The sequence below is a fragment of the Amphibalanus amphitrite genome, unplaced genomic scaffold (assembly GCF_019059575.1).
Source record: "Amphibalanus amphitrite isolate SeventyFive unplaced genomic scaffold, NRLGWU_Aamphi_draft 001170F_arrow, whole genome shotgun sequence".
In the NCBI taxonomy this organism is placed as follows: Eukaryota; Metazoa; Arthropoda; class Thecostraca; order Balanomorpha; family Balanidae; genus Amphibalanus; species Amphibalanus amphitrite.
In genome coordinates, this window is record NW_024882664.1 from 191,429 (window position 1) to 207,848 (window position 16,420).

General features: G+C 45.8%; 1 protein-coding gene across 1 annotated transcript; it reads left to right on the forward strand.

Moving 5' to 3' along the window:
- The first annotated feature begins 137 nt into the window (after positions 1-137).
- Positions 138-12,612, forward strand: LOC122370818. The gene is made up of 2 exons (XM_043346749.1): positions 138-197; positions 9,345-12,612. Exon 2 carries the CDS (start codon positions 9,482-9,484, stop codon positions 11,009-11,011), a length of 1,530 nt encoding a protein of 509 aa, XP_043202684.1. The 5' UTR covers positions 138-197; positions 9,345-9,481; the 3' UTR covers positions 11,012-12,612.
- Positions 12,613-16,420: the final 3,808 nt, after the last annotated feature.

Genomic DNA, 16,420 nt, shown 5'->3' on the forward strand with positions numbered 1-16,420 from the left:
TGGAAATGTCAAAATCCTGCACAATTCAACGTATGTGATGCCAAGTTTTATTTGGTAGTCACATTTTAACACTCAGTTAAACCCTTTCATGGCGCGGCAGCGACATGAAAATTGTAAAAATTGTAAACAAAGCGCACACGCGGGGACAAAGCTTTTGGGCTTGGGACAAAGCAAAGCGTGAGAGGGGCTGTTGGAAGGTAAGAGATCGTTGGCTTTATTTTTGTAAATTTCTTGGTAACTTGCTAGTGTCTGTTTCATCATAGCGATCATAACCAACCGGTTTCAGCCGTGGTCCCTGCTTTGCGTGGAGAAGAGGCAAGAGCTCACGCTAGCACCCTATCATGGCTTGAGACGTTCTTGCTGTTCTCCTCGCAAGCTTCAAATAGGTGTCACCATCCTTTCTGGGTTCATTGCTGTAAAGGAATTAAGAAAGAGGTTATTTTCATTACTTGTTTATTTATACTTTTATAGACATTTATCATTTCTGTTATCTATTTTATGGACATTCATCATTTGATTGACATCAATTTGTCATATAATATACAGGTAGTGTTTTTTATTCAAGGTATACCTATCAAACATGAATGTCAGTCGGGCGCACTGTGGTATCTCCGATTCATTTATGGAGACGTTTCTATTATTGGAAACGTTTCCAATTTTGACTACTCTTCTGTTCCAAAAATGGAAACGCTCGTTCCATAAATAGAAACGCTAACATCTCCGCACATATTTTCTTGCCAAGGGTGGCTGGATTCGATGTATAACAACTGTTTCGCGTAAAACAAGCTCAGATACACCAAAAGCACTTGTCTGCTTGCATGGAAAGCTGTCGTATGCATTAAAATTCACGTCTTTAAAATGCTCCTGAATCGTATCCATTTATGGAGACTAAGTTTCCAAAAATGGAAACGCCGATGTTCCAAAAATAGAAACGCTGAAGTTCAAATGTGTGCAAACTTAGCTTAAATGTGTTTTTAAAATTCACATGCAACTAAAAATTTGATGTTTTGGGACTGGTTTAGCATCTCGGCTCTCGGCAGTTACCTTGGACGTCGGGTTCGATAATAATACCTACTGTTAACGCCAGACCCCTTGAGACCCTAATTTTTCGCGATTACTTTTAAATGCGTGAAGGAATTTCAACCAAGCTCAGGACATGGCCGTTTCAAGACAGGCCGAAACTTTTACAATTTAGATATTTTATCGCCATTTCAATATTTCAGGCACTTGTCATTGACTCGTAATGTGAACTGTTTTTCCATCCTGGATAGAGGCTTTCTACGTCATATGACATTAGGCTCCGCCCACGACTGCGGCATTGACCCGTGCCCATCAGCGACCTCTGTACAAACGACACCCCTGCCATCTGTGAAGGACTATGAATTTCGCTGACGCTTCACGTGCTATGAGTCAATTGCAGCAGACGGTCAAGTAAATGTTAGGCTCTTGTTGACTCTTGTATATAGGACCAAGAGGACCATCACTCCTCAACCTACTACTCAGTCGTGCTTCGAACAAACGTTAACGATTCCTAACAAATACGATTTTTGATGTAGGGTATCTGTGTGAAATACGAGCGAGCCGTATGATGTGAAGCTCAGGCAATTAACTTATTATTGCGTTGTTCGATGGTTGCATAGCGATGTCAATGACAAATCGGCAGCTACTTGGTGACATCCGACATCCCATTATCGCATTATCTGCAACGCCATAGGCTTTAAATACAGATGAATATTTCCTAACCTTATGTCACTTATATGCCATCTGCCCGTCATATGCAGCTTATAAAAAAAAAAATATATATCAGCGAACATATCAGCATTGTAGAAGCAATGCGCATTGAGCATTTATGACTCCTTAGGCATCATGTCGCTCTCTGGGCACTGTCAGCCAAGACGCTACGCACAACTCCGCCGGCTTTCGGCACCGCTCGACCGTCGCCCGTCCCCGCTCCCCGCCACAGCGAGAGTGACCGCGCGCCGGCCCGAAACCGCCGCAGGCCAAGACCACAGAGGCGGGGCTTAGCTGTGACGTCATAACGTATCACAGACTGACTGGTGATAGCCTCTACACACCGGATGAAAATCTTGCTCGAAATTTAACATTACGAGTCAATGACAAGTGCCTGAAATATTGAAATGGCGATAAAATATCTAAATTGTAAAAGTTTCGGCCTGTCTTGAAACGGCCATGTCCTGAGCTTGGTTGAAAGTCCTTCACGCATTTAAAAGTAATCGCGAAAAATTAGGGTCTCAAGGGGTCTGGCGTTAACAGTAACGCTCCGCAACTTGAGCACATTCAAAAGTCAACTAAAACTAAGATTTCCCAGAAACTACTGGACAAATGTGGTCCAAAGTGGGCAATACATAAAGCGTAGATATCATTTCAATATATAAAATTAATAAAAATGTTACACATGAGCTAGAATGAATAAATTCATCGTCAGAATACAACGGTATTTGGTGTGACGACGGTGCAGACCTTATTTCCATCCTGCTTTTTACATATTTGCACGGAGATTTACGTTGATCCGAGCCTACGATCATATTCAGCACATTTGAAATATCATAAAATGCCCACTTAAGTCTCCAAATAGGGCTTTGCAACAACTTTCATGCGATTTAATCAAAGATTGACGACCACCAGGCCGCTGGTACACCGGAAAACGTAGCGTGAAAATGAATGAAAAACTGAAGTTCCCGGTGATGTGGTTGTTCCAATCAATGGGTCAGTCTTTCAGTAGTCTGTTAAAAACGTTATTTTTTGTTCAAAACATTCATAAATGTTATTATTTTCGATTAGAAAAACGTGTGAATTTTTTATCACATCAACATGTTATACGCAACCGAAGTGTGACGTCATGACTAGTGGCTGGGGCATAATCAGCTGACGGCCCTGTGTTAAAGCAATGGGACGAAATTTTATCAGCATTTTTAGAACAAACTGGACCTAGTTAGATAGTTTGGGGGCCAGTTTCTAGGTAAACTGTGTATATTCTATTTTTCTACGCCCAAAAAATGCTATGTTTCAAAGCGGAAAGGACCGAATTTCGCGAAATTGTTACGGGCGGCGAACTTGACGCACCAAATACATGACCTTGAGATGCGAACTGTGACCGCGTCGGGAGGATTTTGATGCGTAAGGTTTGACATATTTGAGTTTGAGCTGGATAAATATTTTTTATTTGTAAAAAGCAAAGGAGAAAATACACCATATAAGTTGTTTTGAAAATCTTTTTTATTTTAAATCCATTATTTTAAACCTCTTGATATAAAATGTTTTGTATTTCTGCGTCAACTTCGCCGCCAATTAGGTTTTCACGAAATTTTGTGCTTTGCGTTGTTAGAGTTTGCAATATTTTTTCATAGAAAAATAGATCATACATCGTTGTCCTAAATTCAGCTACTAAAACTATCTAACTAGGTCCAGTTTTCTTGGGAAAGATCGGCAAAATATTGCCCCATTGCTTTAGCACGGGGCCGTCAGCTGATTATGCCCCAGCCACTTATCGTGACGTCACGACTTCGGTTGCGTATAAGCATCGCCTCGTTCGTCAACTTCCGGTTTTCTGATCGGAAAGTCGGAGAACAGGAACATAAACTAGAATGCTGGCTGTCGATTGGTGGCATCCTGCGCATGCCAAATTGCACCAATCAATGCCCAGTTTGCTTTAAAGTTAGCGATGCACACAGCGTCTCCATTTATGGAACAGATCGTTTCTATTTTTGGAAACGGCGTATCCATTTTTGGAACATTGTTCAAAAAATGGAAACGTTTCCATAAATGGATCAGAAATACCACAGTGTGCCCGACTGATGTATTGGGGCTGGATATAAAGTAAGGACGTGCCTAATACCAACTCATAAAAATTCAGCAATATCTAACATTCAACAATGCCCTGTATCAGCTAGTAACAAGGGCTATTTTATTGGATGACCTTACATCCTGAGACTTTGTTACCTGTTGACTATTGTGATTGAGGCTGGTTGGTTATACCAGGATCGTATCATTATAATGATATTGATTTCAACTCAGGGAGTGTCAAATGAATTATCAAAGTGTCACTGTTGGGTTATGGGTCAGTTTCACAGCAGTTTCCATGGGTTCATCCTAGGATCAGGATAGCAAACTTGGCAAGAAAATTACAATGTGTCTGCCGTCTGGTGATGGTAGTCGGGGTGAAAGTTGAATACAGTTCAAACTTTAAATTGTGTTGGTAGGTATCTTGAACTCTTTCAACCAGTTATATACAAGAGAAATTAGTTTCTAAAGAAATTAGATCTGGATGGTTGAAGAAGTGGTTATGGATGGCCATGGGGTACATGCAAAAAAAAGCTGGTTAAAGCAACCATGAAACCACAAACCAACTACATTGCCAGTGCCTTACACTTAGCACTAGCTTTTCAGGAAACCCAGCCCTTACTCACTTTACTGTCAGACAGGCATCGGTAAAATCCTTTTTGAAAGGATTGCATTCCCAATCCACATTCCTAGTGCCGAAGTGGATTGCATTCCTACCCGCAATCCCCTTTTTTCACTTGGATTGTGATCAAATCCGCAATCCTTTTTTGCAATCCTGTTGTATTATTATGTGCACACCGACCGGCGCACATTCTGCTCGGACAACTCTAGCCAGTAGCCAGCGGCCTATTGTGATTTGTGATATTGCGTGTAAGGTGTTGTGAAAAACCAGAACAGCCTTTGGATCTCACTGAAAACATTGGCAATACACACGTTTTTGTTAAAAAAAAAAAAAAAAAAAAATTATGTGCACTTAGTGGATCTGGGGGAGGGAGGGGGGCATAGGGCCGTGCCTCCATCCCCAAATCACCCATTTATTTTCTAGTACCTAGTCTTGCGAGTAATTCCTATCTAAGGCACAGGTATTTTATGGGAAATATTTTTGCCTCAAACACCCCCACATTTAAACCTCTACCCAACCAGTGTTTTATATTTTTAAAACCGCCCTCAAATACATGATTTTGCCCTTCCTATCAGTGATGCCATCCACATTTTTGCTCCATCCCAAGATCTCGACCAGAATTTCCCAAGATTCTCGTCTCGAATCCCAAGACTACCCATCGCATATCCTTAAGAGTACCCCAAGTAAATCCATAGCTTATTTTGGACATATTAGTGTGTTTAGTATTCAACTTTCTCTTCTTCGGGTCCACCCTTGTCCTTATTGGCGTATTTACAGCAGCTAATGTATGTACCTAGAGGCCGGGGGAGGGGAGGGGGAGGGGGTCGATCGGACTCCTACAGCTGATCGGTTCCTGACCGAGTATAAGAGCTTCACGAAAAATGAAGATGCTGGCCCTAGACAACATGAAGCCGGTGGTATCTGATATTATGGTCAGGTCATTCGTCGACCGTCAATGGTGGGTCAAGGACCCAAAACACAAAGTCCGAATCTGTTAGAACTTCTTGGAAACGAAGTCTGTGGCATTTTGGATTTATTTCGAAATTTGTCTCGTGACACATTTGGAGAAGCTAGGGTCAGGTGAGGTCAGGCCGGTCAGGCTGATTTTAAGTGTTTTCCACCACTGAGTTTTGAAATATGGGCTCCAAAACAAGCTCTTAAAAGCTTATGTGAATCCCGAAATCGAAAAGCCTATGCTGTGAATCTGCGCGTAAGCCAGTGCCCGCTGTGGCCCATGAATTTTCAAGCCGACGATGGCGAGGGGGTCTAAACGAGGACCTAACTCGTCCCCTGGACTATATAGTTACAAGACGTCAGCAGTGTTGTGAAGGTCGCAAGGTTACGCTTTGATTATTTTTGGTCCAGCAGAGCCAAGAGGTCAGGTGACCAGACACTTTTCCGAGGTCAAAGACAAATTGCCCTTATTTTGGTTCACGTTCAACGGATAAGCCTCCATAGAGCAAACCCGTAAAATGAAACGCTTTGTGCGGGAGCCGCTTTCTGAAATATTTTTTAGGCATAATGTTTGTAAAAGCTTTTCATAGCCACCCAACATCATGCCGCCAAACCACCCATCCCCATTGATCGGTAGTTGGAAATTAAACAAATGAGCGTCAGTTGCGAACAGCGACTGAAAGCTACTACTATACCCATAACAAGTAATGGTACAAAAATAATGCTTCGATCTCGGGAAGATAATGCCCGCTAGAAACATTGCAAGCTTCGTCCGTTACTTCAATATGTTTGATTAACCGTCCGTGAGGCAGATCCATCCTAAATCTATTATCGACCAAGGAAAAAGCATTCGACAGCATGAGAAGACAAAGTGAAATCAGCTTCTGCCAGATCCCAAGATATGCAGTGCAAATCACAAGATCCCAATGTTAATGTTCAAATCCCAAGATCTTGGGACAAATCCCAAGGAATGGCATCGCTGCTTCCTATGTAGTTCATCAGCGTATATTATTTTGAACGTTTAAATTAAAAGCGTTTAAATTATTTCAAGTTTCGATGTAAAGCCCTTGATAGCAAAGTACATTAAGCCGATGAAGCCGTTCTCATGATTTTCAATCGCAACAAACCATTTCAAAGCACTAATCTAACACCAAAACACGCAATCCGGATTGGATTGCAAAAATTGGAAGTATGATGCAATCCAATCCGCAATCAAATCCTGTTTTTTTTTAATGGATTTCAAATCCAGGTGCAATCCACCAAAAAGGAATGCAATCAGGATTTTGCAATCCTGCAATCACAATCCTACCGATGCCTGCTGTCAGATCAGGCAATTCTGGGTTGAATTGGGAGAATTTGGTTGCCAAACGTTAAGATGTCTCACAAACTAACAGTGCAATGGTCCCACTCAGCCAGGCATCGGTAGGATTGTGATTGCAGGATTGCAAAATCCTGATTGCATTCCTTTTTGGTGGATTGCACCTGGATTTGAAATCCATTAAAAAAAACAGGATTTGATTGCGGATTGGATTGCATCATACTTCCAATTTTTGCAATCCAATCCGGATTGCGTGTTTTGGTGTTAGATTAGTGCTTTGAAATGGTTTGTTGCGATTGAAAATCATGAGAACGGCTTCATCGGCTTAATGTACTTTGCTATCAAGGGCTTTACATCGAAACTTGAAATAATTTAAACGCTTTTAATTTAAACGTTCAAAATAATATACGCTGATGAACTACATAGGAAGCAGCGATGCCATTCCTTGGGATTTGTCCCAAGATCTTGGGATTTGAACATTAACATTGGGATCTTGTGATTTGCACTGCATATCTTGGGATCTGGCAGAAGCTGATTTCACTTTGTCTTCTCATGCTGTCGAATGCTTTTTCCTTGGTCGATAATAGATTTAGGATGGATCTGCCTCACGGACGGTTAATCAAACATATTGAAGTAACGGACGAAGCTTGCAATGTTTCTAGCGGGCATTATCTTCCCGAGATCGAAGCATTATTTTTGTACCATTACTTGTTATGGGTATAGTAGTAGCTTTCAGTCGCTGTTCGCAACTGACGCTCATTTGTTTAATTTCCAACTACCGATCAATGGGGATGGGTGGTTTGGCGGCATGATGTTGGGTGGCTATGAAAAGCTTTTACAAACATTATGCCTAAAAAATATTTCAGAAAGCGGCTCCCGCACAAAGCGTTTCATTTTACGGGTTTGCTCTATGGAGGCTTATCCGTTGAACGCGAACCAAAATAAGGGCAATTTGTCTTTGACCTCGGAAAAGTGTCTGGTCACCTGACCTCTTGGCTCTGCTGGACCAAAAATAATCAAAGCGTAACCTTGCGACCTTCACAACACTGCTGACGTCTTGTAACTATATAGTCCAGGGGACGAGTTAGGTCCTCGTTTAGACCCCCTCGCCATCGTCGGCTTGAAAATTCATGGGCCACAGCGGGCACTGGCTTACGCGCAGATTCACAGCATAGGCTTTTCGATTTCGGGATTCACATAAGCTTTTAAGAGCTTGTTTTGGAGCCCATATTTCAAAACTCAGTGGTGGAAAACACTTAAAATCAGCCTGACCGGCCTGACCTCACCTGACCCTAGCTTCTCCAAATGTGTCACGAGACAAATTTCGAAATAAATCCAAAATGCCACAGACTTCGTTTCCAAGAAGTTCTAACAGATTCGGACTTTGTGTTTTGGGTCCTTGACCCACCATTGACGGTCGACGAATGACCTGACCATAATATCAGATACCACCGGCTTCATGTTGTCTAGGGCCAGCATCTTCATTTTTCGTGAAGCTCTTATACTCGGTCAGGAACCGATCAGCTGTAGGAGTCCGATCGACCCCCTCCCCCTCCCCTCCCCCGGCCTCTAGGTACATACATTAGCTGCTGTAAATACGCCAATAAGGACAAGGGTGGACCCGAAGAAGAGAAAGTTGAATACTAAACACACTAATATGTCCAAAATAAGCTATGGATTTACTTGGGGTACTCTTAAGGATATGCGATGGGTAGTCTTGGGATTCGAGACGAGAATCTTGGGAAATTCTGGTCGAGATCTTGGGATGGAGCAAAAATGTGGATGGCATCACTGATAGGAAGGGCAAAATCATGTATTTGAGGGCGGTTTTAAAAATATAAAACACTGGTTGGGTAGAGGTTTAAATGTGGGGGTGTTTGAGGCAAAAATATTTCCCATAAAATACCTGTGCCTTAGATAGGAATTACTCGCAAGACTAGGTACTAGAAAATAAATGGGTGATTTGGGGATGGAGGCACGGCCCTATGCCCCCCTCCCTCCCCCAGATCCACTAAGTGCACATAATTTTTTTTTTTTTTTTTTTTTAACAAAAACGTGTGTATTGCCAATGTTTTCAGTGAGATCCAAAGGCTGTTCTGGTTTTTCACAACACCTTACACGCAATATCACAAATCACAATAGGCCGCTGGCTACTGGCTAGAGTTGTCCGAGCAGAATGTGCGCCGGTCGGTGTGCACATAATAATACAACAGGATTGCAAAAAAGGATTGCGGATTTGATCACAATCCAAGTGAAAAAAGGGGATTGCGGGTAGGAATGCAATCCACTTCGGCACTAGGAATGTGGATTGGGAATGCAATCCTTTCAAAAAGGATTTTACCGATGCCTGCACTCAGCTAACCAACTAAACTGGGAAGTTCTCCACCAACTGCAGACCATTAATGCCAAGACTTTCATTTATTGGGTGTATGAGTGTCAACCCAGGCTCCGCTTCAGGGTTTAGTGCTTTGCCTGCCAACTGACCTTCAAAATGGAAGCCTGTATAAAATATGTTCCTGGCAGTTAGGATGATTATACATGACAATATTTCACCAATGAAGGAGTATCTTGCTCAGGGGCTTGTGATCACAGCCCTATCCTAAGATGCAGTTCATTTTGATTTCTAAGAGTAATGCATTTTGATTTCAGGTGACCATGGGGCTGCTGACTCTTGCTGAATTTCTCTGAATCCTTGTTAACCATCCTTTAATGCCCCTCACCAACCTCTTTTTCTGAGCATCTTCCTTTGTCCAGTTTGTTCCTTTGACACCACAACCACCAGCACAATGCCTTACCAGCTACCCTCTCTCGAGCATGAGTGCATCACGTCGCTGCTGCTCCACTCCAACTACGTCAAGGCCGCGCTGCAGCAGGTGGTCTCTGTAGAGCTGCGCGCGCAGATCACGCGCCGCGTTATCATGAGTGGCAAGGTGACGGCCGTGCGGGTCGCGCTCAACACCTGGCCCAAGAAGACGCTGGCGCTGGGCGACCTGTGCTGCCGCGAGCGCCTCCTCTCGGACCACGCCCTGTCGATGGAGGTGGAGAACGTCCTGCCGCAGCTGCTGTCTGTCAGCATGGGCCGGCCGTCGTTTTCACCGCGCCCCGGGCAACTGGGCGGCTCTCCGCTCTCCGTGGGCTTCATCAGCGCCCGCTTCCTGGAGATGACGCTGAGCGATCGGCCGGGCCAACTCCGCCACCTCGACATGACCTACTACGGCATGGTGACGCTACCCGAGCTGGAGCCCATCCTGGACGCGCTCTTCGAGATCAACCGCACCGACGCCGAGGAGGGATGCCACATCAAGGAGCCGTTCTCACTGTCGGTGGGCCTGGCCGTGTCTGCCGACCACGAGACTCGTGAGCTGGAGGCGGCCACCGTGAAGCTGGACTGGTTCCTGAAGAAGCAGTCGCAGCGGCGGGTGCGCTGTCAGCTGCGCATCACCGGCCTGTTCTCCGGCGAGGAAGAGCTGCAAAAGCGTGCCCGCAGCCTGCTGAGACTCCTGGTGCGCCGCAGCTGCCCGATCGAGGTGCTCATCACCAACGGCTCCTCCGACTGGGGCCGCGGCGAGCAGGCCTCGCTGGTCGAGCGGCTTAACAACTTGCGACTGGTCGGTTCGGGCGCCTGCGACGCACGGATTCCCATGCAGCCGCGGCCGCGGCCGCAGCCGCCGGCACCCCTCCCCGTGGTGGCAGTCGTGCCGGATGAACCGGAGGAGATGCGGCGCCAGGAGCGCGTGTACGGCTTGGTGCTCTCCGGCTGCAGGAGGGGCGTGCCGCGCCGGATCAAGGAGGCGTGCGAGCCGTCAGGCCCGCTGCGCTCGCTCTCCGTGTCGCGCAGCCTGCTCAGTCTGTTCGCGGCCAGCGAGCTGCACCAGCTGCAGCGGCTGACGATCGTGCACGGCCACGGCTCGGCGCTGGAGCGGCCGCACGAGATGGACGCGTTCCTCGACTACCTGCCGCAGCTGAGGGAGCTGCAGGTGCTCTCCATCTACGAAGCCGTCTCCAAGTGTCAGCTGCGGAAGCTGGCCGCCGCGCTGCCGGAGCTGCCCGAGCTGCGCTTCTGCCGAGTGCTGGCCGTGTCGATCAACCCGATCGGTGCCCTGGCGGCGCTCGGTATAGGCGCCCGGCAGGCGCCCATGCTGAAGATGGTGCACGTGAAGCTGGACCGTAAGCCGACGTCCGACGAAACGCTGTCGCTGAAGACCCTGACTGAGGTTCTGTCGCACCGGCTGGGCGAGCCGCGCCGCGACAACGTCGGGTTCTACCTTACGGAGGGCTCCTACAACCCAAACGATGTCGAGTTCATTCCGCTGTGAGGCTTCCGAGAGGTCGGAGGCTTCTCTGGGCTACCGGGAAGGCGGTAGGGGCAGCCAGGCCTGCGTTGGCAGTGGTCACCCCGCTACCCCTACGCTGATGAAGCGAAGAGCAAGCCCAGACGGAGCTGAACCAGTGCTGTGGTTCAACGAAACAGAAGTACGTTCCTCCTTGTATTTATCTCCTTTGGTTTTATACTTTGCACCTTTGTAGAGTTGTACATGTTTGACAGCGAGAGTTTTACGTTTTATTCGTTTTTTTTTTTTTTTACTTGGCATCACTTCTTTTTATATATTTGATCGATATCATTTCGTTATCGTTTGTCCTCATTACAAATTCCGTGTTATTTTTTAAATAATGATTTAACACTTTTCGCGTCACGTTTTTCTCTTCCTGACACTGGCGGATCCAAGGGACGTTTGGGGCAAATTTACCCCTCGCAGCGCCCGAAATCGATGAAAATTTGTCGTTTTTTTCTAGAAAAGAAAAGAAAACTAAACAACATAGGAAAAGGTTTACATCACACTGCACAGCAACCCATGAGCCATGAGGAATCAAATTCCGAAGGGTCTTTGGAATCAGGAGTTTTCAGGGGTGTGCCCCCCCCCCCCCCCCCCCAGCGTGCGAGACCGCCTTTCTGGATCCGTCATTGCTACCAGACATACCTAAAGACAACCTCAGTCTGCCAATTTGTATCCTATATATACGATGAGTCGTTGCTTTTGATTACCAATCTTTTTTTTAACCAATCTAGCATTCCAAAAGTGTAATATTTGAAAAGAGAGAAAAAAACGGAATAAGACGAAAACTCTCGCATGTGTATCCTGTATTTAGTAATCAAGTGTGTTTCTACATACTTACTGGGTGTCTATGGCTACAAGAAGTGGCGCCAGGTCAGCTATTTATTCCAGAGCCAATAGCTTTTGTAAGTTGATATGGCGACTCAGGTTCCTTATACGGGTATTTACTTTCCAAGAGCTTTCTAGAGTGCTTACATCTGGAGAGAAGATTCTCCGGATAGATGTTTGTACTCGTATTTTTGTGTAGCGTGCTTGATGGTGTTAAGTGTGAGCTGGCTGTAACGTAAGGCGAGCTTTGGTATCTAGCCATCAATGGCTAGCGCTCAATGTTTTTGGACTTCTTGAATCGTGAAATAGTTTCTTTATCGATGGTGATCGGAGATGCTGTGGCAAGATTGCTGAGCTCGATTTGTTTGGTCAGTGCGATAGCTTTCACTAAAAGTGCTTTCAGCAAAGTATGCTTAGGGTGATGCAGAATTATGATAATGCTTTTGAACAAGATGTTCATGCATACGTCCTACAGAGCAGCATTTATCAACAATGTTTCAAAGCTGGTACAAAGATGATCTCGGTCGCAGTGATGTGCGATTTTCTATCATGCAGCGTTGTCTTTCCATGCGTAGTGTGCCTTGCTGTAAAAGCTAGTAAGCCGAGGTAAAGTAAGCACCGTGAACCAAAGGGAAGTTCTTTTGTGGCATTTATACATCCGATTGACCAGGTGACCTGACTGCGAAGTAATGTAGCTGTATATAGTGTGCAGTGTGGTACTTAACTGGGCAGAAAATACACGACTTTCGAGAAGTGTACTCCATTTGCTTTTTCTGTGTCGTTTTGACCGATGCTCAACCAATATTCTACATATACCAACATATACCAACTATATATACCAACTACAGATCAAAATCACAGGAATGATGTTCCTTGACCTCCGGAACACGAAAATAGTGCTCTTGACCGACATCAAAGACTTTTCCAGCTATACGCATGCGTGCACAGTAATGTGCATTAATGTGCACACTGCACATGAATGTGCACGCATGCGTATATCTGGAAAAGTCTTTGACGTCGGTCAAAACAAACACTATTTTCGTGGCCGCATAGCCATGGCCGCACAGCAGCCAGGGCTGCTGTGCGGCGCGCCCACCCCCAGGAGAGTGTGATGAATGAAATGGGTGGAGAATCGGAGAACTGGATCCCGCGCCCGTGGATAAATGGAGAGGAAAGAAGTACAATTCGCCTTTCAGGCACAGCTGTGAATAGTAATACTGATGCCAGAGTAACATTTACTTACTCAAGTGGTGGCAATGTCTTTCGACACTAGCGCCTCTGATGTAGCTAGACCGAGCGAGGTGCCTGAGCAGAGGACGCAGCTGTCGTCGGAAATACGTATACCTAGACCAGAGATGTACTCATATGCGGTGGTGTAGAGGGTCGTGGGACGATTGGGCCTTCGAATCGAATAGCGAATAAGAAGTTTGGTTTAGTCAAGTTTCCATTCAAGACAGTGAGTAATAAATGTTTTGGTTCCAAATGTTTTCTTTTTTGTCATTCAGGTGTAACATATTGAGAAGAGGCCCTCTTAGGATCCGCAGTCCGCACCCTACTCGCATTGGGGGAACGTGAGAATTGATTGTTATTCATGTAGTGAAACAAACTGGTTCGAATTCATTATTCAGTTTAATGCCTTCATGTTTTAGTAGCGGAAACCCGTCTCCTCATTACATCCCCTTCCCTCTCGAACTTGCCGACTGCCGGGACGTAGCCTACTGCCTTTGCTACGGTCCCTTCATCTTTATGCCCCAGTGCTTTATTCGCATTATTTTTACCCACGGCTCGGCTCATTTTCCGGGACCTTTTAGGACCGGGCTGCTGACGCAGGTTATTTTGTGCGCCCCCGGCGGCTTTGTTCTATTGTAATTTGTCGAGCTGGATCAAAGGCCCCCTGCCGGTCCTCATTTGTGCGCGACTTTGAATGCAGGTGCTGCAAAAATGGCGACCATCTCGCCACCGAAGCTTGTGTTGTTCTTACAAACCCAGGTGCGCTGCCGCTCTCGATCATTACCTATAAATATACCTGTACAGTGGGCAGCATGCTATTTTGCTTTGCATTGCTTTGGTGGGGAATGGTTAGTCATCTATCTGGCCCTTAAAAATGTCTCTTTAACTGTGATTACGGTGACGGATGATCTGCTTCATGAAATGGTGTCTTCGTGGGTCTCTGGAAAAAACATCAAATCCTTCCCCGAATGCCTACTCTACTGAGTACTGACTCCACTCAAGAGCCGATAAGTACACACTGACACATCTTGAGCTATTTGGTGACCTTACCCCACGTCAATATGCAAAAACGTCTTTTATGACGCGGCCTGTTACCAAGGAGCCGTACAGGGCTGCGGGGCTGCGCTCCGTATGGAGGAGATAATGGGACAGAGAGGCGCGGAGTCGGCCGCGGCGGATGCACGGTGGAGAAGTCACCTGAAGAGGCCGACATCGTTAGGGAGCACACTCGGCGTTCAGCAGATCGAAATTACGAACACCAAGGGCGGGCGCATCGTCCGTTGATGCCTGAAGCCTATATTAACAGATAAAATGCACCGAAGAAAAATATTTACAAGTCACATGCTGAAGTTTTTGAAATTGATGGAATCAGTGTAACTATAAAAATCATGTACGATCCAGTGAAAATATTTTGTGCGATGTGTTTACATGGGAAAGCGATAATTTGTATGCCTGCGAAAAGAATGAATCAACTCATTGTTACATTAGGTACTTGCGGGCCCGGCTCATCAAAATAGACTTTCCTTCTTTGATCTGGTAAATTTATTGACTTTTAAAGGAAAAGGGTCACCTTTAAAGGGACCCTCCCACCTTAACATTAGATTTGAGTTGAGATAGCCAAAATGGGGTCCCTGGCTCACAATTACCGGTTTCGGCACTCACAACATCGAGAAATGCCTTAAATCGGAAATATTGAATTTCAAAATTGCAGCATTTTGATTCAGAGGGGCTAATGCTTAGGAATACCCCTCTGAATGTGTGACGTCAGCGCAAATATCTAACGATTTTTTAGGCTGGAGACTTCCAGTTTGCGGTTAACTCGCGTTTATTTTGGTGGCTAACTTCCTTACACGCGTGTAGCTGCCCACCAACTTTTACCCGGGGACTTCCATCCGCGGTTAACTGGTGGGTAGCTACACGCGTGTAAATATTTAAATGCCGACTTACACGCCAGTTTAAAGGGCTTCCCGATCAGCTGATCGGGATGCGGCGATCAGCTGGTCCAATGAACAAGTGCGTAATTCCGTTATTTATGGGACCGGTGGCCCCCATTCAGCGTTTTTACACATGCAATGAGTACAGCCGTAACAATGGGATGTGGTGATGCATTAACCCTCGCACGACCAGGCCATTTCTCATAACACGAACGGCCAGGGGGGGGGGGTTGTTACGACCCCCCCTGGCGTTTCGAAACGGAAGGTCGTAGAGCTTAGCGGAAAAAACCAACGGATTGCTCTCAACGAGATCTCGCGATTGGTGGTATATTTTTTGGTCCTAGGTCAACATTTGACCTACTTTTGACCGGTCAAAGGTCAAATTTTTGGAAAAATAAACTTTTTTCAACTTTCGGCGGCGATTGCGGCAAAACGGTGGGAGATATCGACTTGAAACCTTCACTATCGTGTTCCTTGATCAATTCTCTATCGTTTGGTATGTATTTCGTTTCCCTAGCTCTAAAAATGGCGCGTTGGGAGCGCCGGAAGTCGGCAAGGTCACAGTCGGCGGCAGAAATTCGAAAAATCAAAATTTAAATTTTTGAAATCTGATTGTATTTTTGGATTAGGGAGGTCCATTTGCTCCCTATAGAAGCTAATATTGCTGCATATTCCCATTGAGGTGACAAGAATTAGCAAAATAGTGGTTCGGGCGCTTTTCAAAAATAGTACCGGACGCTGTTCCTCTTGTGACGTCATAGCTCCGTGACCTGACCTGACCCGGTCAAATTTCTTATACCATATGATAGCCAATACTTGCCCCAACATGCATGGGAAGTTTCATCACGATCAATCAACCGATGTCCGTACCACCGCGCCGGCAGGAAACCTCGGGCGTTGGCACTCAGTTTGTGAAAATCCGGCCGGAGGCTGTACCTCTTATGACGTCATAACTCCGTGACCTGATATGACCCGATCAATTTTTTTTCGGCAAAAGATGCGCAAAGGTTGCCCCAGAGGGTATTGAAAATTTCAGCCCGCTACGACAAGCCGTTTAGCGTGCACTTCGAAAAAACCTCAGGGGGGGGGGGGTTGATACAACCCCCCCCCCCCTAGGCGTTCTAGGGTTAACCTAACCAGAACAGCGTTTGAAGTCGTGCCAATCAGCATCAATAATGCTAATCGCCTTGTGTTATTTCACTCTGTATGGCCGACCGCCAGTCTACTGCATTATCTTGCAACAGCCGTATATCAGATTACTCGTCTGCCCTCGTCGGTTCGTCTCCGTCACCCCCCATCCCCACCCCCGCCCCGTCACTTCACCGGTGAGGCGTCGTCGGTGTCCAATTCAATGCCACACAAAGGACGATTATCACCGAGTGATCAGTTTAATATGTGC